Raw genomic sequence first — 24,623 nt, forward strand, 5'->3', positions numbered from 1 at the left:
GGCTGTCTGGACTTGCCATTAATGGACTGGTCACTCGGTGAGAGACCAGAATATGAACAGGAACCTGTGAGCCTCATGCAGCACTTACTCAAGGTGGGGGCAAATTTGAAGTCAGAAGTCAGACAACGCCAGGTTGTAGTCCAACAGGTTCATTTGAAATCACAAGCTTTCGGAGTGCCTCTCCTTTGTCAGGTGAAGTCAGTACTCCAAAAGGCTGTGATTTCAAATAAACCTGTTGGACTACAACCTAGTGTTGTGTGACTTCTGACTTTGTCCACCCAGGTCTAACACCGAAACCTCCACATCAGGGCGAGTAGACGTAGCAGAGCAGTCAAAACAGCATTGAAATAAGAGCTAATGGTGTTAGGGGCAAGCTACTGCAATTGGCAGAAGATTGGCAGACTGGCAGAAGAGTTAGAAGGGTCTTTTTCAGAATAGCAGCCAATAACTAGTGGAGTTCTGCATGGATCAGTGTTAGGACTGCATATTAACGATTTGGATGAAGGAACTGAGTTGCAGTTGATGGAAAGATAGATTGAAGAACAGGTGGTGTTGAGGAAGCAGGGAGTGGGCAGAAGGACCTGGATATGGTAGGTGAGTGGGCAAAGAAGTGACAGAATACAAAGTGGCGAAGTGTGAGGTTACACGTTTTGCTACAAAGAATAGAGGTGAAGACCGTTTTCTAAATAAGGAACGGCTTCAGAAAACTGAAGCCCAAAGGGACTTGGGAGTACTAGTTCAGGATTCTCTTCAGATTGATGTGCTAGTTCATTTGACAGTTAAGCAGGCTATGCAATGTTGGCATTCATTGAGAAGAGGGCTACAATATAAGAGCAGACACGTACTGCTGAGGTTGTACACTGCTTTGGTCACGCTGCCTTTAGAATATTGTGAGGAGTTTTGGACCCATATCAAAGGAACAATGTGCTGGTGTTGGAACAGGTCCAGAGGAGGTTCACAACAACAAGGGCTTGTCATGTGAGAAGTAGTTGAGGACTATGGGTCTGTGTTCGATGGAGCCCAGAACGATGAGTGGGGGGAGATCTCACTGAAGCTTGCAGGATACTGAAAGGCTTGGATAGAGTGGACGTGGAGAGGATATTTCCATGAGTTGGAGAGAATAGGACCGAGGGAACAGCCTCCGTGAGAAGGAACGACCCTTGAGAACTGAAATGAGCAATTTCTTCGGCCAGAGGGTGGTGAATCCATTGAACTCATTGCTGCAGAAGGCTGTGGAGGCCAAGTCATTGAGTGTTTTTAAGACAGAGATAGATAGATAGATTCATTCTTGATGAGTGAGGGGGTCAAGGGGTTCAGGGAGAAGGCCGAGAATGGGACTGAGAAACTTATCAGCCACGATTAAATGGCAGAACAGACATGATGAGCCAAATGGCGGAATGCTGCTCCTGTACCTACGGTCTTACTGACCGATGCCATTCTGAGGGCCTGCTGTTCTAATCCTATTTTTACATCTCTGTTTAAAATGAGATAATTGGGACATGTGGAATTTTTCTCTGTCTCCATTGCTTCTGAGACTTGGAATTTCGAAATCTTATCTGTTTGTTTGGCAGGCATCTGATCAGCTCAGGTTATGGTGTAAACCATGTTTAAAGTTCCTGAAATCAGTTGTGCGTCAGTATTTGCGTAACATTTGATTATGTAAAGTAGAATTGCAGAAACTGGCCTACTCCTGTTCCTAATTCATGCATGATTCTTGTATGGGTGACCAAATACCAAACTTTCACAGAATGGCTAGGCACATAATGATGCTATGCACCTCCCGACTGGAGATGCTGATTGCTTTAGGTCATATAATTGAGCATATTTGTGTGATGTTGACATACAAATATTTTCTGAAACCAAATAGAACTTGTACTTTTCTGTAGGGTGCTCATGTTCCTATTTTGGTTCAAGTAATCCACGGAAGTTAGACAATGTAATTCAGAGATCTTAACATTTCTCTTCTCTTTTTCAAAATTCTGATTCGTTTTCTCTTCTGCCTTCCGGTTTGAAGTCATGGGTGATGATTGGCATAATAAGATTCCGATTGAGAATTTCATTTCTGCTTTTAAAAAAATCATGAGCATTTTCTGTTGTTTTGAAATGTTTGTAAAGTGTATTTGACGTTCACGGAAATATTCCAAGCGACAAGACTTGACTCTTAGCATTCTTTCAGTCAGACTAGTGTCTGGATTGTCTAAAGTAAAATCAACTATTCCAGTTTAGCTGATTGAACAGCTGCTTTGAAAATGGCAGCAGAGAATTTCATCTTGGCTGGAAGAAGATTGAAAGTCAACAGGAGACAAGCCAGAAAAATGAGAGATTTCGGGTGAGGTTGTTTGAATGGTTGAGAGAGGCTGGAGCAATGTAACATTGAAGCTTCAAACATAGGACTATATTCAAGTAAAATTAAACCTGCTGTGCGGATTAAAAAGTTGATGCTAACCGACACCTCCCATTCCCCATCTCATTTGGTTGAAAACATGCCATCTATGATTGCAGTTTTATACTTGGCTTCATATTTAATTTACAATTTGCAGAACATAAAAAAAGACATTTGCGGTTCTCGACATGTTTCTCGAAGAACAGACGTTTTCTGTTAGTAAAGTAATTATCTTCTTTGCAGTTAATCTCCTTTTGAATATTTTATCAAATTGTGGTTTGTCAAAATCACAGGTGATTCTGGGTTGCTTTGAAATAAGTAATAGTTTGCAATTTTTGTCACCAGCACATTGAAAAGAATTTAATTTTTACCCAGTTGTTTCTTCCCATCAATAAATAAGTCTTTTTGTTTCGACCTTTCTCTTGAGTTCCTTTTGGGTTCGGGACTCCACAGGGAGCTAAAAGTTGCAGCTAGTTGATGTTGATTTTGTGTGGCTAATGAAATTGTTTCATTCCTAGAAGGGAGCAAGTACTAAGGCAGAGCCATCACCAAGAGAAGTTAAGGAAGTTCTCATCACACCCTTATGTCTCCGAAGTGAGAAACGAGAAGCAGAGGTTCAGTTCTCTGTGCGTGGAGAGGCACACCTGATTTCCTCAGGTAAGCAATCATCTCTGTCCTCTTCACTGAAACGTTTTGCTTTTCTTTCCACTCCATGTTCTTCTGGAATGCAGGCTGACACTTGACTTGTTTTCTGATCTCCCAAACTGTCTCTGTAAGTTGACTGGATGGCACATGCGGGATGACAAGCTTGTTCAGTTTCTTCTGTATGTGAGCATGTATTCTTGTGCATGCTTGTGCTGCAAGTTGGATTTGGAACCATTGCAGGCATGACCCCATAATGTTGCTGATTTAGCAGACTTGCGACACTGGGAGATGTGAGCATGAGGGCAGCAGCTTGAGTTTCATATTGTTATGTCACAAGTTTTGGGCAAGCAACTTTTAGATTATGGAATGAAACCAAACTGATAAATTTCCAATCTGAAGTTGGTGAGAAAGTTTGGTACTTAGCCAAATCAGGCCTTTTACTGCTCTTTGTGAACCTTGATTGAGAGCTATAAAAGAGGCTTTTGTTCGCTGTTCAATCTCATGATTATTTAACTGTTGGTGTCTAATATTTATTTAAGGTGTGGGGGTGTGGGAGTAAAGGTTGTACAGTTTATTGGTGAGCTCGATGAAGATGGGGGTAAGGGGGGAGAGAATAGTCTGAACATTTTGAGAAATGGAGCTTTCTTTTATGTCAGCCATTAAGGATCCCAAATCCAGCTAATTTCTCATCAATGCATTCAGTGCCTTTTGACATTTCCTTTCAGGTTGTGTTTTTTTTAGTTTCGGTTTAAAATTCTCTTTTGCATCTTTTAGAAAGGAAACCACAAAGAAGATCAGTTCGAAGTCGTTCTGAATCTGAGAAGTGTGCTGAAGTTGTACCAAAAAAGAAAATGCGAAAAGAACAGGTACATCCTGGGACCGTGGAGGTTGGTTATTGGTGGATCAGGGAAGATCAAGGGTATAAAAATAATCCGTTCAGCCCCTTGACCCAATTCTATCATTCAGTTATGTCACTACCTTATCTGCCCCTCAACTCCATTTCCTTGTTGATCCAAAACCCCAGCTGCACTTAAGTTTTGAAAATCTATGACCTTATTCTTGAACACCTCAATGGACCTAGAATCCAACAACCTCTCATTTCAGAGGTAGGGAAGGAATAAAATTAACGCTAGCATTTATGGGAAAATGGTGATTTTTGTACTCGATGTCCTAGCTCTAATTTTATGCTGTTTGGTTCTCTATTCCCCAATGCAAAGTAGTAGCTGAACTTGATGAATTTGGTTGAATATCCTTTCCTGTTTGTTATGGCTGTTAGATCATTAATAAACCTTGGAAACGCAAAGATACACAAATTAGGTTGGTGTGACTTGTATTGAAATCTAACCTGTGGATCTTGTTGTTATCTCCTGGATCTGTCTGTATTATTTTGGTATACGTTTCCCTCAGTCACTTCTGAACTTCAAGCTTCTTGACATTGACAGTGCACTGACCTTTTCTTCTTGGTTTCCTTATGCACTCATGCAATAACTGTTAGTTTGTCCACACTGACATCAAAATCATATTGTTGTTCCAAAGTTCTAAGTCTCTCACTCTTAAATGTTAGGATTTGCCTTTGTTAGATTCAATATCAGTGACCTGTGACTTCTCCACATGGAATACCATTTCCGTAGTTTAATCCGTTCAGTTCATCTGGTCCATTTGTCACGTCTTCCTCCCATTTAATAACTTACTCCTCCTCCTAACTTAGCAATACTCTCTTCATCCAAGTCACTTTGTTTTACTCCATCAGACTTCACAATCCCTTTATTTTTCCGTGACCAGGTTTCCCCTTGCAAAATTCTCTGTTCCTGTCCCTTGCTTGGTTTATAAAGGGGTTTTGCTTATTCTCTGAGCAAAATATGTTGAATATGAAGAGAAAACCAGAATATGGAATGACGATACCTGTGCATCTGCTGTTTCTTGTGGTGGATTCTGCAGGATTTGGGACTACCAGTCTAGCTTTGTTCAAACCTGGAGTAGATTGCTGGTCTGTGTTTAAAGCATGCATTTTCAATGAATGTTCCAATCCAACTCATTCTCAGAATGGTGGATCATGAAAAGCATAGTCCAGACAGCCGTTGAACGCTGTTCCTTGAGCAATAGAGGTAAATTTTTACAGTGTTAAGGTTGAGCATAACCCAGAGAGAAACGTTACTTCTTTTTTTGGAGAATTCTGTTTTTCAGCCTGCGAGATTTGTGGTACTGGATCTGTAATAAATACACATAGGTACTCAACTGGTTTCAGAATTGAGTTTCACTTTCACAAAAAATTTGAACTCGCGTGAAGTGAAATTCCTCTGTCTTCTGCGGTAAATAACCATTAACTTACTGGAAAAGGGAGACGAATGGGGTTTTCAGTTTTTATTTGAAAGGCTACATAACATGAAAGCAAGACATGGAGACAACTTCACTGCATTTCAAAGAAAAGAACATACAATAAATTTTACTGCTAAGATTTTGAAATTTGTTCCCGTCTTTTTTGTATGTGTAAAGAATGGAAAACAGGAACAGTGAATACGCAGGGGTTCAAAGAAGAGTATTCCATCAGTACAAGTGTTGAACAGTTCTAATACATGGAAGAATAATGAGTTAACTGAAAATTCAGCAGAGTCGCTGTTGTGGACAGAAAAATCATGTTTATGTTCACGCTTTTTCGGCAGAGGCCAGGGAATTTCTCCAAAGACTGGACATTCACTCTCTTGATTTAATCACCTTATTGTGAAATAAGCAACCTTTCAATTTATGTTCATTTTGCACCTTCGTTTGGATGCGCTATTCCAGTTGAAGGGAGAGACGATGGATGAAAATATAGCTCGTTAAGAATTCTAATTGATTTGTGTGAAGACAGAGGTCTCACTATCACTGGGGTTGTCTGAATTCTAGTGAGAGTCTTGCAAACGTCACCGAGAGAATAACTGGAAGCACTTGTAATGAGTGAAGTGTTCCCGAGTACCACAGTCAAAATGCAGTCAGCCATCTCTGGATTTGCTTAGTTTGTATTTACAACTTGCGTTTTGGTTCACAGGTGGAAACTGCTCCAACAACAGAGATGACAGGCCCACAGAGAGGAACATCATTATCCCATGCGCATGGAGCAATGAATTCAGCTCTGCCAGGTAAGGTCCTACCAGCCACATGACCCACCATCCTCCCCACCCAACCCACTGACCAATCCCCACCACTCTCTATCTGCACTCACCTATCACCATCCTACCTACCTTCCCTAGCCCCACCCCTCCTCTCTGCATTTATTTCCCAGCTCCCTTCCCCCTCCCCATTTCTGAAGAAGGGTCCCGACCTGAAATGTCAAATTTCCTACTTCTCTGACACTGCCTGGCCTGCTGTGTTCCTTCAGTTCCACACTGTTGTCTCTGACTGCAGCATCTGCAGTTCTTGCTACCTCTGAGTCACTTATACTGTAATGATCCTTGATGCTGAGCATTTCCCTTGAGAAATTTTGAGGCAACTTGCAAACATGGATTGCTTTGTCTCATGACGTCAGTCTGCTTTCATTCTGCTGTGTAACAATGTTATGTGAAAGGACACAAGCCAAACAGCCTCACTGTTTTGCTTTTAGGTGCCAGCGAGCTTTCAGATTCGTGCAAACCGTTGAAAAAACGTAGTCGGGCATCTACAGATGTGGAGATGACAAGTCCAGGTTGCAGAGAAATGAACGATTCTGATTCCAGAGGATTGCTGAGTGAGGTAAGAGCATGTTGGGAGGAATACGAAAGATAGCCAGTAAGTCATGTATTTGAGGAGCTCGGATGAACTCTGCAAACAAGAAACAGTATTTGAAAAAACACTAGAATTTATTTGTCCCTATGTACATAATTTCCTCCAGCCCCTCGACCCTCAAAAGTAGTCTGCACTGCTCTAATTGGGCATTTTGAGCATCCCTGATTTCAGTTGCTCTACAGTCAATGTCTTAGCAAGGCCCTAAGCTTTGGAATGTTCTCCTTAGACCACTCCATTTTCCTGTCTCTGTTTACACCTCAAATCACTTCTCAAAATCTACACCTGAAGTTATTTTGCTGAAGGTTTTGCTGATTTGCCCTGATATCTCCTTTCGTGTCAAATTTTGCTTAACATCTGTCCTGTGAAGCACCCTGAGACATTTATAATACAGTTTTAATCTTTTGAAAGTACTAGTCATTGAGACAACGTTGAGTCACCCATTGGTGACTAGCTTCTTGGGTCAAATTATTTAGATGTGCAAGAATAAACCATTCAAAGTAACTGTGGCAGTCATGTCAGGGTGTCTTTATTTTGTCTGAATTCAAACTTTCCTTTAAAATGTTTTCAGCAATGACATGGTTTTCCAGATGCTTCATGTGTGTGGGATAATTTGTATTTCCTTTTCGCTCACGAACTGAACAGCCACTTGAGTCACTCAAACCTGGACTGGAATGTGTCAGACATTTAGGCCTCTGTTTTTCTAGTGCAAACTAGCATTTGGGATCATGGTGGTGGTTATTGACCTATCAACTCATTTACAATTGCTTGACAACTGCATTCTCACTTGATTTGTTATAGAAGGCTATCCAGTGCATATTTACTGAGTAACAGTGGAAAGATGTAGATTGATGTGCTGCTAGTCATGGGTTAAGGCTGGCCTCGGCTTTCATTTTGGTCAATGAGAGTTGATTTCCTACCTGGACATGGCAACACAAGTAACTTTGTTGTCCAGGTTCAGTTCAGGTGTGCCAGTCCAATTCTTGGCCCTTTACTGAACCTAGCACAAGGCATATTTAGACTGATAATGGAACACTCTGATAAACTGCAGTACAAAGGAAGTCCCTTCGAAAGACTAGAAGAATGAAACTGACAAAGATCACAAAGAGGGAAAGAAGAAATTAGGTATTGAAACTGGTTGCTGAAATGAAGGGACTGTAGGAAGCAACAGACAAAGGAAAAGCCAGTGTTAGGGGCCAGTCTGTTAAGTGGTTTTTAGAAAAAGGAAGCCGAAACATTTTATTCAATTGACGTTGCCTTGTCAGCCTCCGTGGATTCTTCGCCACTGTGAATAAATACTTTCTTTCCCCTTTGATGGGCTGTTTTTATGCCCTGGCCAGACCATCATTTGTTGTCCTTCCCTCTGAACCTTCAAACTGAATGGCTTACTGGATACTTCAACCAATGGTTCAGAGTTAACCACATACTATCAATATGGAGTTGGATGTAGACTGTAGTGGGTAAGGATGGCAGATTTCTCTTTCCCTAAGGGACATAAGTTAACAACGTCTAGTTGTACATCAGTTGATAGTTTCATGGTACCACTTTGAGATACCACACCTTTATCTTCCAGGTTTTCATGAATTACACAAATTAATTGAAGTGACAGAATAGTCAAGTCTTGCCTCAATTGTACAGGAGCTTGGGTAGACCACACCTGGTGTACTGTGTACAGATTTCGTCTCCTTGCCTCAGGAAGAATATTATGGTCGTCAAGGGAGTTCAATGAAGGTTCAACTGACTTGTTCCCAGGACGTTAGGCTTACCTAGTGATGACAGATTGGGCTAACAGGGCCTGGATTCTCCAGAGTTCTGAAGAATGGGAGGGTCCTGGGAGTGTTGTCAAGCAGAGAGACCTGGGGGTTCAGGCACACAATTGCTTGAAAGTGGTCAGAGATAACAAGAACTGCAGATGCTGGAGCCAGAGACAACACAGTGTGGAGCTGGAGGAACACAGTAGGTCAGGCAGCAGCAGAGGATCAGGAAAGTTGATTATTTGGGTCAGGACTGTTGTTCAGAAATTGTTGTGCTTGGAAGTGGTTTCATGGGGAGAGGGCTTTTGGTCTCTGAATTGGAGGAAATTGATGAGTGACCTTAAAAAGGTTTATAAAATCGTGAGAGGTGTAGATAAGATGAATTGTCAAAATCTCTTTCTTAGGGTACGGGAGTCTCTATTTGTTTAAGGTGAGAGGGGACAGATTTAAAAGGGACCTGAAGGGCAACCTTTTCAGAGAGGATAGTCCGTATGTCAAAGAAACTGCCAGAGGAAGTATTAATCAACGGTGGAATTAGAACATTTAAAAGACGTTTGGACAGGTATGTGAATAGTCAAGGTTTAGAGGGACATGGGCCAAATGTAGGTAAGTGGGACTAGCTTAATTTGGAAAACCTGGTTGACATGGACGAATTGGACTGAAGGGTCTGTTTCCGTAGTCCCTGACTCTCTGACTCTGTGATGACAGGTGAGGATCTCATTGAAGCTGACAAAATACTTGAAAAGATAGTCCCCTTATTGGTGTTTAGAACTGGTGGGAGACAGCATAAAAGTAAGCAAAATGCCACTCAGGTCTGAAAGGGGAAGAATGTTTTTTTTTAAACTCTGGGTCCTAAACCTTTTGAATTCTCCATCAGAGTGCTGTGGAAATTCAGTCTTTCAGAATCTTTTGGGTGGAGAGGGATAAATTTGTGATCGCAACTGGTCTGGTGGGTTACAGGAATGCATTAGGTATTGAAATGTTCGATCAGCCGGGAACAGGCTTGGTGTGCTGAAGAGTCCATTCCCGGTTTCTTTGTTATTGTGTATTGAAATTCCACCAGCTGTGATGATTGGTTTTTAAACCATGGCCTCAGTTATTCTGAGCCTCTGGATTAATAATCCAATCACTGTTGCTGACAACCATTTCCTCCAGTTGTACACGGGCTGCCCGCAATCTGAGAACTGCAACACGTCAAGCACACTCAGTGCCAAGACTTTGCTAGGAGGCTGCCTTCACTTGTGCTCAGCAATAGAGGCTAGGCCTGTTGCAAGCCTTTCAGTGTGTCAAGGTTTCATTAGGTCAAGGCAGATTGTTGAAGAAGTCCAAGGTAGTCGGGCAAGTCCGTCTGTGATAGGGAGATGCACGTGTACATTCCATGTTAGACTGTATTGCTGGGAAGGCAACTGAGTGACAGGTTCTGTGTTGAAGACTGAATGAGAATTCAAAGAAACCTAGATGTGTCTCGATCATTTTAGCTTTTTGATGTGCACAGTCAGGTATTTTGATCACCGCCTATTTAACCATATTTATCATGTCTTTTTCTGGGTGTTGTTGATAGTATTAGTGTCCTTACATTGACTCATCACGTTTATTGCTGTTATTTCAAAACTGTGAAATCTTATTCCCGTCATAAGTCTCCTAAATCTCTCGTCTGGTGTACTCATTAAATTAAAGTGTACCATAGGTTTTGGTGGTGTGATGTTGGATTGTAACACTTGGCCCCGACACTACCCACCAATTCAGGCTCAATTATGATCTGTTAGAAGTCCAAATGGTTATCCAGAAGATGTGTTATTTGAATCATCCGCAGATGAACCGGTAAAAACCATGTTGTAATGATACTTGGTTCTTTATGTTAATGAAACAAATGTATGTAATTGGAGAAAAAGATTGGCAGTGATATCAGAAAGCTGTTCTGCCCAAGGGTTAAAATTAGACTTAGTGCAAGTTTGGAACTTGTTGAATGAGTACTTTGTTTTGTTTTAGTTAAACCTTTTTATTTTTTCCGTTGGTCTATTTTCCCTCTCCCAACCCTTGTGTTTGCCTAATTCTCTATGTACGTGAATTTGGTATCGAGTGGTAAACTTTACTTGCATTGTTCATGTCATAATCCTTCACACTCGTGGCTCAAAAGCTGCATCGGAATTATGTACTGTGCAGGATACCATGCTGTTTTAATTCGGTGTTTTCGGCCTCTTGTATTGATGGGGTTTATGGGAAGTCACATGAATAAGTAGGACAGTCTAACTCTCGGCTGACGCAATTTATTAAATGGTTGTTGGAGTTTCCACACCTTGCACGTTTTCTGACTGATTTCAGTGCTAGGTTTGGTGCCATCTTGTGGCCACTATTTTGTCTGTTTGAGAATAGTTTGCAAAAGACAGGTTTGACTTCAGGATAAAAATCCCAAGGCCATCAGGACTCTGCTGTTGTGTGCAAGATATCAAAGCCATTAGCTTCAAATAATAGAATGTCCAATGCATTCCTGTCTTTGTAGGCTTTTAAATCTGTTTTTTTTTATTCACTAGTGGCATGTTTATGTTGCTGGTTGGCCAGCATTTATTGCCTGTCCCTCGTTGCCCTTGTGAAGGTGGTGAGCTGCCTTCTTGAACTTCTGCAGTCCAAGTGCTGTAGGTAGACTCTCAATGCCCTGAAGGGGAGAATTCCAGGACTTTGACCCAGGGACAGTGAAGGAACAGTGATATATTTCCAAGTCAGGACGTGGAGTGGCTTGGAGGGGAACTTGCAGGGGGTGGTGTTCCCATGTATCTACCCTTGTCCTTCTAGATGGAAGTGGTTGTGGGTTTGGAAGATGATGTTTAAGGATCTTGGGTGAATTTCTGCAAGTGCGGCTTGTAGATTGCATACACTGCTACTGAGCTTTGATTGTGGATGGAGTGGATGTTTGTGATGTGGTGCCAATCAAGTGGGCTACTTTGTTCTGGATGGTGTCAAGCTTCTTCAGTGTTGTTGAAGCTACACCCATCCAGGCAAGTGGGGAGTATTTCATCACACTCCTGACTTATGCCTTGTAGATGGTGGACATGTACTGGGGAGTCAGGAGGTCTATTACTCATTGCAGTATTCATAGCCTCTGATTTGCTCTTGTTGCCCCTGTGTTTATGTGATGAATCCAGTTGAGTTTCTAATCAAGGGTAACCCCAAGAAGGTTGATCATGGGGGATGATTCAGTGATGCTAACACTATTGAATGTTGAGGAGCGGCGATTAGATTTTCTCTTAGTGGAGATGATCATTCCCTGGCATTTGTGTGGTGCGAATGTTACTTGGCACTTATCAGTCCAAGCCTGGATATTGTCCCATTTAAACGTAGACTGCTTCACTATCTTGAGGAGTTATGAATGGTATTGAACATTGTGAAGTCATCAGCGAATATCTCATGTCTGAGAAACTCATGCAGAGATGTCCTGAGCCTGAAATGACTGACCTCCAATAACCATAGCCATCTTCCTCTGTGCTAAGCGTGACTCCAACCTGCAGAGAGTCTGCCCCGATTCCCATTAATTCCAGTTTTGCTCAGGCTTGTCGATGCCACACTCTGGTCAAATGTGGCCTTGATGTCAAGAGCTGTCACTTTCATTCTAACTCTGGAATTCAGCTCTTTTTTGTCCATGGTTGAACCAAGGCTGTGTTGAGGTCAGGAGCTGAGTGACCGGGCATCACTGAGCAGGTTATTGCGAAGTAGATCCTGTTGGATAGCACTTTGACATTTTCCATCACTTGACTGATGATCGAGAGGGGACTAATGGGCAGTAATTGGCTGGATTGGATTTTTCCTGTTGGCTGTGTGCAGGACGTAGCTGGGCAATTTTCCACATTGTTGGGTAGATGCCAATGTTGCAACTGTACTGGAAAAAATGGCTAGGGGTGTGGCAAGTTCTGGAGCACAAGGACTGTTGCTGGAATGTTGTCAGGGCCCTCGGCCTTCTCCGTATTCAGTGTCTCCAACCGTTGCTTGATGTCAGGTGGAGTGAATGGAATTGACTGCACACATCTGTGATGCTGTGAACCACTGGAAGAGGCTGAAATGTATTATCCACTTGCCACTTCTCACAGGTGATTATTGTGAATGCTTCAGCCTGGTCTTCTGCACTGATGTGCTGGGCCCCTCCATCATTGAGCATGCAGATATTTCTGGAGCTTCCTCCTCCAGTGAGTTGTTTAATTGTCCACCACCATTCTCAACAGGATGGAGCAGGACTGCAGAGCTTTGATCTGATCCATTGGTTGTGGGATCTTTTAGCTCTGTCTGTCACTTGGTGTTTATGCTCTTTGCCATACAAGTAGTCCTGCTTCACCAGGTTGACAACTCATTTTTCATTCTGCCTGATGTTGCTCCTCACATGCCTTCTTGCACTCTCCATTGAACCAGGTTGATCTTGTGGCTTGGTGGTCATGGTTCAGTTGGGGGATATGCCAGACCATGAAGTTACAGATTGTGCTGGAGTACAATTCTGCTGCTGTTGATGGCCCACAGTGTGTACTGGATGCTCAGTCTTGAGTTGCTAGATCTGTTTGAAATCTGTCCCATTTAATGTGGTGATAGTGTAGCACAGCACGATGGAGGGTATTCTCAATGTGAAGGCAAGACTTTGTCTCCACAAGGAGTGTGAGGTGGCTTATTTGTACTGTCATGGCCAGATACACCTGCAGCTATCAGATTGGTAAGGATGAGGTGATGTATGTTTTTCCCTCTTATTGGTTCCCTCACTACCTCCTGCAGACCCAGTCTAGCAGCTCTGTACCTCTGCAGCTGTTAAGCTTGATCAGTAGTACTGCTGCTGAGCCACTCTTGGCGGTGGACATTAAAATCCCCCACCCAGAGTATATCGTGCACCCTTGCCATCCTCAGCGCTTCTTCCAGTGTTGTTCAACGTGGAGGTTTGCTGATTCATCAGCTGAGGGAGGATGGTCTGTGGTAATCCAGGGATTTTCTTGCCCGTGTTTAACCTGTAAAGTGCCAATTTAGTGTAGCATTGGTGATTCAGACGTCATGGGCCGAAGGGCCTTTTCTAGACTATATGCACCAATGGATTCAATGAGGTTGTTTCTGGTTTGCATTCTGAACACAGACCTTTCCTTCCTGCTGGTCCCCTTTACAGCTTCATTGGGTTGTTTGAATCCAGGTCACGTGTAAGTGATTTCTATCAACAGATTCGTTTAAAAAGAAAAACTGATGGGATCAGAAGGTGTAATCCAGTTATGTGCTGAGGGAAGTTCTATATCGATGGATATCCACAGAACTTGTGTGGCCTTTGCACCGTTGTAGTTTAGTCTGTCAAGATTCATTGATTTTGGCAGTGGCAGCAAGTTTAATGTGCTGCATCTGATTTTAATTTGATTTCCCTAACTCATTCTGAAATTATGTCTTAAATGCTGAATTTTGGAGAGTTGCTGATTCAAGTTCTCTTGTAATGACTCGTGTCAATGTGAAGACAGGTTTTAAGGTAGGGAAAGGTGACCACCAGATTGATTGCAGCAAGTCAGATAGGAAGAGATTAGCATTATTCCAGACTGAGAATGTGACTGTGACATTCGTACCGAAATTCCTACATTTGCTTCCTGCCTCTTAGCCTTTAACCTTGAGATCACGGATTTCCATTTTTATCTAGTGGTCCAGTGTGAATTGGCTCCTCACCTGGGCACTCAGTTTTAGAATTGTAAGTTATTTTCATCTTGTCAGTCCAAGAATTTGTAGATGCAAGCCATGAGATGTTGAAATCCTTCTCCATTCAATTTTTTTTCCTTGTTCTCTGTTTACTTTCTCATTACCATTCACCTTGCTATAAATTGATCATTATTCTTCATTGGACTGGAACAGTGAGGGGGAGAATTGTCGTGTGTGAAATATTCCATACAGAGTAGTCTGTCAGTTGAGAGTTAGAATGAGGTTTATTGTCATGTACTCACATGAGTGCAGAGAAACATTTATGAAGTCACCACTCAGAGTGTCATCTTAGGTACAAAAGTACTTAGGAACAGGATCTTTGGAATAAATTAGAAAAATAAAGAAATAAAAAGCTCAGCATTACAGTCCTTTTGTGTCTTTGGTACAAGGTACCTAGGTACAAAGTCTTAGCAATAATTTAGAAAACAAACAAATAAAAACATCAGCATTAGCCATTCAAGCAGTCAGCACCAAGCCTCGCGACCAAACCCCCCCCACACCTCCCCCAAAACTCCCCAGTGTATGCCAGGCCTTACCCCCACTCCAGGTCTGCACCGGAGCTCGCTGCCCAGTCTGTGCTAAACTGGCCTCTGCGGACCTACTATAGACCCGCTCCAGACACCAAGCTCCACCGAAGCTAACGACCCATGCGACTTGCCAAGTTGAGGCCCCGGGCCTACCAAAGCCAGGGTTCCTTGACCTAGGCACTGCCACCGCAGCTGCCAGTCACCCTCCAACACCTTTCTGGCTTCACCATGACGTCAGACGTCTTTATTTTTCTAATTTATTCCCAAGGTTCGGTCCCTAGGTACCTTTGTACCCAAGATGATGCTCTGAGTGGTGACTTCATGAACGTTTCTCTGCACTCATGTGAGTACATGACAATAAACTTGATTTTAATTCTCAACTGACAGACTACTCTGTATGGAACATTTCACACACGACAATTCTCCCCCTCACTGTTGCAGTTCAATAAAAGGAGAGAAAGAGAAAAAGAGACAGCGCAAAGGATGTAGCTGGTCTATAACATAGAGGCTCAGGAGCCCTAACATGCTGTACAGTGCTAGTGCCGCCATCTCGTAGCTCTCGTTTTTCTCATAAAACATGTTTACCCAGGTACCCTTACTGTATGACATGAACTGCAGTCATTTGTTTAAACATATTTTTATTGAAATACTGGCAAATTAAAGAAACAGCTCTTACACAATGAATTCAGTGAAGTTTTCCACAGACTTGGTTGACTGCCTGAAAAACACATGTGTGACCTGCTGTGGTGAACTTGATTGGGCCTGCTGGATTCAATTCACTGAACTCTGCTGACAGAGCACTCGGGATTTTCTTGATATGAAGGTGAGCCAGGAAAAATCTTCACTGATGGAATGGCTGCCAGGTGTCCCTTCTTATCCCCTTTCTAGTCTTTCTGGAATGTTCTCTGACTTCAGCTAGTGGGGTCGCAGGGCAAGGGTCACATCACCCAATGACTTGAGGCCAGCTCATCCTAGGTGTACCCATCCCTTTCCAAGATATGTGTATTCCATGGTGCCAGTGGTTCTGGCTAGAACTGGGGAATACACAAAGATAATGTTTCTCTCTCGTGTTCTGCCTCAGTATTATTTAATTAGTTTTGGGTCATAACAACTCTGCCATTGCTTGATGTGCAGTACAGTTCTGGGCTTTGCTATTAACCTGTGATAGATTTGGCCTCTTTGCACTCCATTAGGCCTCACTTGCAGCAACTGTTCAGCCAATTTTATGTTGGACCTGGTTGCTTCGGCTGTTGATGACTTGACCGCAGAATGATCTCTGTGGTGTGACAGCCGACCGTTGTTCCATTCTCCTGTGATGGAACTTCAGTGAAGGTGAATAGATAATCTGAACATTCCAGAAGACTAACTGATGTGCTGGCCCACTCCAACCTGGTTTATATAACATCAGTCATCTTGAGTTGTATTTCTGAGCGTTCTGTTAACCAGGTGAAGTTTTTAAGCTTTCTGTACTTTGTAGGTTGGCTTGGAGAAGAGAGCTGACAGTCCCGCAGTTCTTCCAGGTACAGATGTCTCGGATGAAGCATCCATGGATTCGTGTTTGTCCAGACGTGGCAGTGGAACATCAAAGAAGGATAATATTTGTCAGGTGAGAGCTACGCAGCAGGATGACTTGACCATTGCTCCGTGATTTTGGACTACTTGATTGAATTATTTGATGAAAATTAAAATGATTCATTGGCATTAGATTAGCTGATAGGAGCAAATCTCTGATGATCGTTATACTTGAATCTGAGAATACAGAGCTGTTTGCTGGCCTACGTTGCTTTGCTTGGGGTCGAAATGCTTGTGTATTTTGCCACAGATTAGTTGTATGCAGTAATGGGCACTGGGTTCATTGTAGCATGAAGCCCTAATCATTGTACCCAAATCCCAGAAGTGGTGATGATCAATTGATTTTGCCATCATCCAATGTCATAAGACCAGAAGCAATGGAATAGGCCATTTGGTCCTTTGAGCCTGTTCCTCTGTTTAATCAGATCAGGGCTGATGGAAACTTTGTCATGTCCACTTTCCTGCCCATTCCCCACAACCCTTGATTCCTGAATCCATCTGTCTCAGCCTTGAATTTACACAAGGACTGAGCACCTACAGGGGATGCTAGAGATCTGAAATGAAAATTGCTGGTGCATCTCAGCATGTTTTGCAGCATCTGTGAAAAGAAAGCAAGGTTAACATTCTGAATCTACTGACTCTTCATCAGATACTTCATCAGCCTTTCCACTTGTTTTTGTGTCATCTGCAAATTTACCCACTGTACATTCAATTCCTTCTTCCAAGTCATGAGTATATATCATTAACAATCGTACACTGATCCCTGTGGAGCCCCACTGGTCACTGGTTGTCAATCTGAAAAAGAGCCCCTTGCTGGCCTATTAGCTAAAACTGTGTCTATGCCGTTATACTATCTTCGACACCCTGGGCTCCTGTCGTACTGAATCAACCTTTCATGAGGTACTTTGTTGATCGCCTTCTGGAAGTCCAAATATAATGCATCTGCTGGTTCCCGTCTGTCCGCTCTGGTTGACACTTGGTCGTATCTCAAATTAGTCGGAGACAATTTCCTTTTTGTGAAGCCATGACTCTACTTCATTAGATTATGATTTTCCAAATGTGTTACTATTGTTCCCTTAATAATTGATTCCAGCATTTTTCCGACAATAGATTACTGGCTCATTGACATATAGTTCCCACTTTTTGTCTTCCTCCCTTGTTGATTTGGGGTGTCAAATTGGCAGTTTGTCAATCCTCCAGTACTTCTCCAGAATCTAAAGATTCTTGGGAAATTACAGCCAACGCATCCATTACCTTCTGTCACTACTTCTTTTGGGATCTTAGGATGCAATCAGTCAGGGCCAGGGGGCTTGCTTGAGCTGCTGTAGCTTGTCTAATAGGACTTCCCCAGTGATGGTTATGGTACTTACTTCCTCTCCCTCCTCTTTAGTGTTCACTGGATGTTCTAAGTATCTTCCGCCATGAAGCATTTGAGGAAGCAAGCTTAAATCTTTGATTGGAATGTAGATAGGGCAGGGTTTTTATTGTTTGTTAGAAAAGAGTAAACAATCATCTCTAAATATTGGAGATTATATTTGGATCATTCATCTGAAGTTGCTTTTTATTTTGACCATCTGCTGTCTCAGATCTGTGAGAAACCAGGCGAGTCTCTTGTGGCCTGTGAGGGAGAGTGTTGCAGAGTCTTTCACATGGAGTGTCTCAGATTGGCAGAGTTACCTAATGGGAAGTTCACATGTACGGAATGCACTACAGGTAATGACAAATGTTGAATGCTGCGTTTGTTCAGCTGCGTTCCTTGTACAAGCCCACATCTTAAACTTGGGATGATCTGACTGTAACCCATGTCCGTCTTGCTCACTCACCAGCTGGTTCGAAGTGTTTACGATTTGATAAAATGTAGCAAAAATAAATTTGTGGGATCTTGAGAACTTGAGGATGCAGCCTCTATTCTCACTGCTACCACTGTCCAACTACCTCAGCATAGCTGAGATTTAGGTGGTTAGGTGTTTTGTAGCTGATCAGCAAAAATGTCCAATGTCACTGTTTGTGTGGCTTCTAATTGCAATTGTGAAGTTAACATTGTAACTTTAAAACAACCGAAGGATTCAAATTTGTTGCAATTCCATACTTAGAAATTGTAATATTTCTGTGATACAAAGTGCAATTTTGAAATTTGGTTGTCATTTGTCAAAATATTAATGTATGTTTCTGTCTGCGAATGCTGTCTGACCTGCTGAATATTTTAAGGACTTTGTTTCTATTTTTAATATTTTTCTGTTCTGGTCCATCTGTCCTCCCACAGGAAACCACACTTGTTTTTCTTGCAAATTGTCTGGGAAGGTTGTGAAAAGGTGTTCGGTGAACTCGTGTGGACGATTTTACCATGAATCCTGTTTGAGGAGTTATTCTTCTGCACTGTTTGAGGGAAAAGGTTTCCGTTGCCCGCTGCACTGCTGTTTGGCGTGTTTAGCAGACAATTGTGAAATGGCTAAAGCAACAAAAGGTGAGAACATCAGCTTGATGCCAGCTCCAAATAAAGTGAGAATGATCCTTATCAGACCACGTGACTAGCCAGAGCAATTCAATGAGGAACTGTCTGCTAACGTGATTGCTTGCAGAGATGATTCATGTTGAGGCCTTCAGATTTCTGTGGTGAAGGGGATGGGAGTAGGGGATTGAGGAGTGGGTGAAGGAGAAGGGGATGGAAGGAGGAGAGGGAGGAGATGGGGTAACAGTGGGCTGCAGAGGAAGAGGGAGATGGAGGAGAGCTAAGGATTGAAAAGGAGGAGTGACCAGGGAGGAGGAAGGTGCAGTGAGGTGAGGGACAGGAGGGAATGGAGGATGGGGGAGGGGATAGGAAAAATGAGTGTGAGGGGAGGATTGAGGACGGAGTGAAGGAGATAGAGAATGAGGGAATGGGTTATCGGGCAGTAGTTGAAGGGGTTCACAGGTGGGTCACGTTTGACTGGGGCACTGCACAGGACTGCTAATGGTGCAGTCAAGGCTCTGTCAGGGACGGTGGTGTATTTGGAGGTTTGATCATTGTGGTCTAGAGTGGGTGGACTGGTTTGGTGTCAGGGGCTTGAGGGGTCGAGTTGGCTCCACAGTGAACCTGAAATATGCCAGTGTTGGCAAGAGTCGCGTCTGAATTAAGGGTTAATCAGAGGAGATAGTAATGTCCAGAAGGATACCCTCAACTCGGCTTGCTGTTCACATGTCTCATACATGATACAAACAAAATGGCATGTGGGCTCTCTTTGCTTTTCCCCTTATCCCAGTGTGCTTCAACCACCCATCAAAGGACTATTTAAATAACTTCCCAATGCGAGGGTACGATTTCTAAGTCGAGGCAAATGAGCAAAACCTACCTTGGAAATACAGTAAGTGCACCATCTTGTGCACTTGATGTGAAGTTCAGCTGATGAATAAAAATTGAAAGTTCGTATTTCATATCAAGCATATCTGTTGATAGGCTTGCAATGTGATGACCTATTTGGAGTTTTGCTCAGGACAGACTTATTTTCTTTTTTGCTGTTCTAGCTCACCAAACTGTTGGCAAGTCCTTTTGAAAAAGAGTTGTGTTTTCTCTATATGTGGCCAGGTCGCATGCTGCGCTGTTTGCGGTGTCCTGTGGCTTATCACATAGGGGAGAGCTGTATTGCAGCTGGCAGCCTTGTCCTTTCGTCCCAAAGCATCATCTGCAACAACCATTCCAGCTTGAAGAAAGGCAGTCGCGCGTCTCTCCAAGTCAATGTAAGCTGGTGCTTTATCTGTGCCAGAGGTAAGACAACTTTGCCCCTGCCTTCGGTTTCTGTGATGCATTAGCTTAAAATGGAGCATGTGTTAGTTGATTTTTTTTTAGAGCTTTTACCTTCCCTTTTTTTTTTGTGAGAAAAAAAGCTTCAAGATTAAATTGATGTTTTTCAGATTTTTTTCGGGGGGAATCATGGGTCTTTTCATTGCACCTCATGTTTTTCATTTGTTTCATGTAGGGTTGATTGAACAAGACCAATCCGAAACCCTTATCAGTTCTTATACTTATAAGTCGCACTACCTCCTGAGCGAGTCAAATCGTTCGGCTGAGTTGTTGAAAAAACCTATGATTCCTCCCTCACCGTCAACTGCAGTAAAGAAATGTGGGAAAGGTAATAAAAACCAGTTTATCTCCAGAACCATATGTGCTTGAATTTTCTTACCACCTACCATGCTTTTATCCCTTCCCCGCATCTGCTAAATCTGTGGCTTTTTTCAATCCTGTGTGATCTTGCTCATCAAAGTGTGTAAACTGAATTTTTTCACGTGTCTATTTTTTGACCGATCTACTTAATGATCGCAAATTTAAGAGCGATTGAGTTAGCCTGGGCTTGAAATAATTACAAGGTCAACTTTCGAACCTGTGTCATGCATTTCAGAACGAAGTGGTGCAGTTGTCACTGGACATGTTTTCTGTGCCATTACAGGATTTCTTTATCCCACCTTCTGATCAATAATTTTGCTTGGATAGTATCATCCTTTACCAGTGCTATATTTTAGATAGGTTGAGAATGGCAGTTTCTTTTATGGCACAATAGTGATGTATCAGAATTGGGAAAAGCGCCTTATCAAAGAATCTGTATGTTCCAAATATGAATATGCATTCTGTTGGTTTTCACAGAAGACATTCTCACAATGAGAAAGAAATCACTGCATGTTTACTTCTGACCGTTTGTGTATTTTGATTTTTGCATAAGTTCATTTTAAACATAAGCATAAGTTCTGGGCTTGGAAATAAATAAGGCAAGATGCAGCTTGTCTGAGTGAAACATGGAAACACATGTTTCTTTTTCTTTTCTTTCTGGTTAAATAGTGTGCATGAATTGTGTTGGTTCCGTACCTTTTTCTCCTCCGAGTTCTTGATTTACCCTTCTGCATTGGTTCTACTTTTCCATGGCTTTCTGATTCACTCTTGGACTCTAACTCGTAGTCTCAGATAGAACATAGTCCCTGGGGTATGCCTTACTCATTGAATAATGATTTCCTAGCCTCTGCTTACTGATGTTCGTTGTTTCCAATGCCATGTTGCTCTGATTGCTTCGCAGTCTTGCAGGCGTTATCCTTGAGAGTTGTCTACAACTCTTAAAGCAAATAGTCATGCGATCATGTCCTTGTTGCTACAAAATAATTTCATTTGGGATTTGTCTTTCACATCAGGAATTGTCACACTTAGCCAGTTTCCTTTTGCCCTCTTTGGCTTACCTCTTTGTGACTGTCTGGAGTTCGTCATGGTTGAATCAAATATCCGATTCGACCAGGCCAAACAATCCAGTTACACTTCTGATGAATAGGCATGTAATTAGAAATCAAGTTGTTTTGATTACGTGGCAGCAAAAAAAAGACTTTCTGTGTTTGATTTAATCTGACCGGTCAATTTATGATTCTGGGTGAAATAATTTGTTCTAAGGGAGGGAGCCTTGCAGTTATTTTGAGCCCTACTGTTGCTTAGCATGAACGGGGTGCTGCTTAACCTGCTTCCAATGAAAGGTTTAACTGTTTTACCTGCTTAATGCTTTTATTCCAAGTTTCTGCTTCACCTCCCTATCTCGCTAGCTGGAGAATGCTGTATCCATGCTTTTACATGTTAGATGGATAACTGGGTTTGCTGGCAAGCTACATTTTGTGGGATATCAGAGGAGAATGCCTTTTTTTTTGCAGCTCCCACTTTTTAACAAGAAAACATGATTGTACCAAGAACTGGGGGTAGAAATTTGCATTGGGTGATCGTAAAAAACAGACAGTATCACATCTGCTGCCTGCTCCATGTTCCATGTCTTGTTCGGTACTGTTGACTGCAAGAGATTTGAATATTGTGCAGGAAATATTGGAGATAGCCAAAGCAATGCCATGAAGTTCATGCCACAACTTAAAATAAATTTCCACCCTGCTTTCCCCCCAGTGTCTGTTCATTTTGCTGCCAGCTGATGAGTCCTTCCAATGTTTAATGCATGTAATTCAAGGTAAAAGGGTGTGGGAGTTGCCAGCAATGAAACAGTTCCTGAGCATGTTTTATGTCACAGCTGCTGTGTCTGTCATTGCATCATGCGTTTTTATTCATCTTCATCAGCGTTGATCTGAATACAGTGTATATGTCGAGTGGGGTGGGGGGACATGGCAGACCTGGAGTAACATTTCCAGTGGTGAGGTTTTTCCTGAAAGGATACACATTCCTTCAGGATAAACTGACCCTGATCATGCTGCTGTCCATTTCATTATTCTTTGGGGCACCACCCACTGCCACTGTCTGGTCAACATTGATGATTGCTTCCATTACTTCTGCTCGGCAGATTGGTGTATTCATCTGCACAGAGATTCATGTTAACAACTGTGAACTGAGCAACTTCCCTCTTCAGCTCTGGCAAAATGGCTTTGTATTTCTCAGCTCTAATTTTTTCTCCCACGTCTCTCCTGTGATGAGCATTATGTCTATGACACATTGCTGCAGCTGACATTATTTTGTGTTATTGGCTTCGTGCACACCAGTCCAAACTTCAGTGCAGTCAGATGCTCAATCATGTTGCTTGACTTTTGGGTTGGAGGAATAACGTGCAAACTGAAATGACATTGCTACCCGCTCTGGTACCTATTACTATAACTGTCTGGTTCACGAAGCAACACAGTTACATATTAATCAACAAAAATGAATCCCTTCAGTTCCTTCAAATGAAATAAGTCATAACTTTGAGTTTAAAAATCATAATTAAATGTTTAAAGTAAAAAGCTAAGGCATGTGAGCTGTAATTATGTTCAATCTGTAGTCCTCCAAAGAAATCGGCCTTTGCAGTTTAAAATGGGACATTGCTCAGTTGTTCTGGGTATGTTGAAGATCCCTGTCTGCAGTAGGGAATTGTGTACCTGCATGATGCTGACTCGTAGTGATCAATGTTCCTCACTGAGCATTGCCTCAATTGACCTTGAAATGCCCATGTCTGTGTGACTTTAAAGTGGTGAGCACTAATGAAAGCAGCAGTAGTTGAGCGCGTTTGTGCAAAATATTTAAAAAAAAGTTTTTTCTTGTGTATTCAGGTGGCCGCCTGTTGTGCTGTGAATCCTGTCCAGCATCCTTCCATCCTGAATGCCTGACAATTGAAATGCCAGAAGGGAACTGGTATTGCAATGACTGTAAGGCTGGCAAGAAATCGCGATACAAGGAAATAGTGTGGGTCAAACTGGGTATATACAGGCAAGTCATTTTTTTTTAAAGTGATACTGACCTTTCATAATAGATGACTTAAAAAGTGTTACAGGTTTTGGATCAGAAATGCTATTTAATAGAATGTAATGGCAACAGTTTTGCTGAAGTGTGATTATAATACGCCATGAATAATGCTGGACTAAAATCACGAGAGTGTTGAGAAGTGATTTCTATTAGTAGTTCCTGCCCGTTGTCCCCTTCCACTTTCTTTTGAGGGCTTACAGTTGACATTTAAGAAAAAGAAAGCAACAGCATAAATAGCTAGTCACATTGCCATTTTGCTTCATTTCTTTGTGCATTTTTTATAGTGTGCATTAAGGCAGCATTTTTGAATCTTCGGTGTGAGGGACTGAAACACATTATCCTTTCACCCTTATGTAATGAGTTGGAAGTGTTTAAAGATCGTGATTCTGATATATCTCTAAACACATATAAAGAACATAGTCATAGATAACAACATGAAAATCTTATGACTAGTATTCTGAATAAGTATGAAGCAAGTGCTGGAGAAATCCATTTGTGACAGTCTCTATGGAGACAGAAGGACAGTTTATGTTTTATGTCCAATGTAAATCTTCAAAATGAGATAATGAAAAATAATGAAAAGTTTGGGTACAATTTGCTTGTATCCACCATGTTTCTGTTTATTCTAGCCTGAAAAAAACATCTTGAATTTGCTTTTGTGTGACTGAGGACATTTTAAATTGAAAACTGAGGTCATGAAATTTCCTTTGCCAAGTCATATACACATTTTGTCCAAGTCCACAAATCCAGTCCTGCGATGAATTGCTTTGGAGCTGTATGTGCTATCTCTGCTGAGATATTTGTGGCGATGCATTTGCTGGATGGCACCGAAGAGAGGACTGTTCACTCATCTGTGTTCCATTGTGCAATTTTGTTTTCAAAACATGTACCAAAAGACCCTCTATAAAGGGACCAAATTTGCGACATGTTTAGGAATTGCAAATCTGATGTGGTTGATGTGCACAAATACCAAAAGAGCAAAACCAGACCACATTCCCAGCACTGAGACAGACATGGTGATTTATTGCCACACCTCTTCAGCATCACTGATCTTCATTCAATAATTTTCCTGTTGCATTGCCTGTAACTCCAGTTGTGTCTCA

At 42.1% G+C, this 24,623-nt stretch overlaps 1 protein-coding gene across 9 annotated transcripts in view; it reads left to right on the forward strand.

Moving 5' to 3' along the window:
- Positions 1 to 24,623, forward strand: part of nsd3 (nuclear receptor binding SET domain protein 3) — a 108,169-nt gene that overhangs the window by 52,543 nt on the left and 31,003 nt on the right. For 6 of the 9 annotated variants that reach the window (XM_048618684.1, XM_048618686.1, XM_048618688.1 and 3 more), the window contains 10 exons: positions 2,902 to 3,040; positions 3,803 to 3,894; positions 6,054 to 6,144; positions 6,606 to 6,733; positions 16,213 to 16,341; positions 17,894 to 18,020; positions 18,571 to 18,771; positions 19,870 to 20,049; positions 20,261 to 20,413; positions 23,328 to 23,484. In XM_048618684.1, the coding sequence (XP_048474641.1) occupies positions 2,902 to 3,040; positions 3,803 to 3,894; positions 6,054 to 6,144; positions 6,606 to 6,733; positions 16,213 to 16,341; positions 17,894 to 18,020; positions 18,571 to 18,771; positions 19,870 to 20,049; positions 20,261 to 20,413; positions 23,328 to 23,484 (1,397 nt within the window). The remainder of the gene's footprint in view (positions 1 to 2,901; positions 3,041 to 3,802; positions 3,895 to 6,053; positions 6,145 to 6,605; positions 6,734 to 16,212; positions 16,342 to 17,893; positions 18,021 to 18,570; positions 18,772 to 19,869; positions 20,050 to 20,260; positions 20,414 to 23,327; positions 23,485 to 24,623) is intronic. The other 3 variants (XM_048618690.1, XM_048618689.1, XM_048618687.1) reach the window with 2 other exon arrangements.

This window comes from Rhincodon typus, chromosome 40 (genome assembly GCF_021869965.1).
Source record: "Rhincodon typus isolate 14 chromosome 40, sRhiTyp1.1, whole genome shotgun sequence".
NCBI classification, from domain to species: Eukaryota; Metazoa; Chordata; class Chondrichthyes; order Orectolobiformes; family Rhincodontidae; genus Rhincodon; species Rhincodon typus.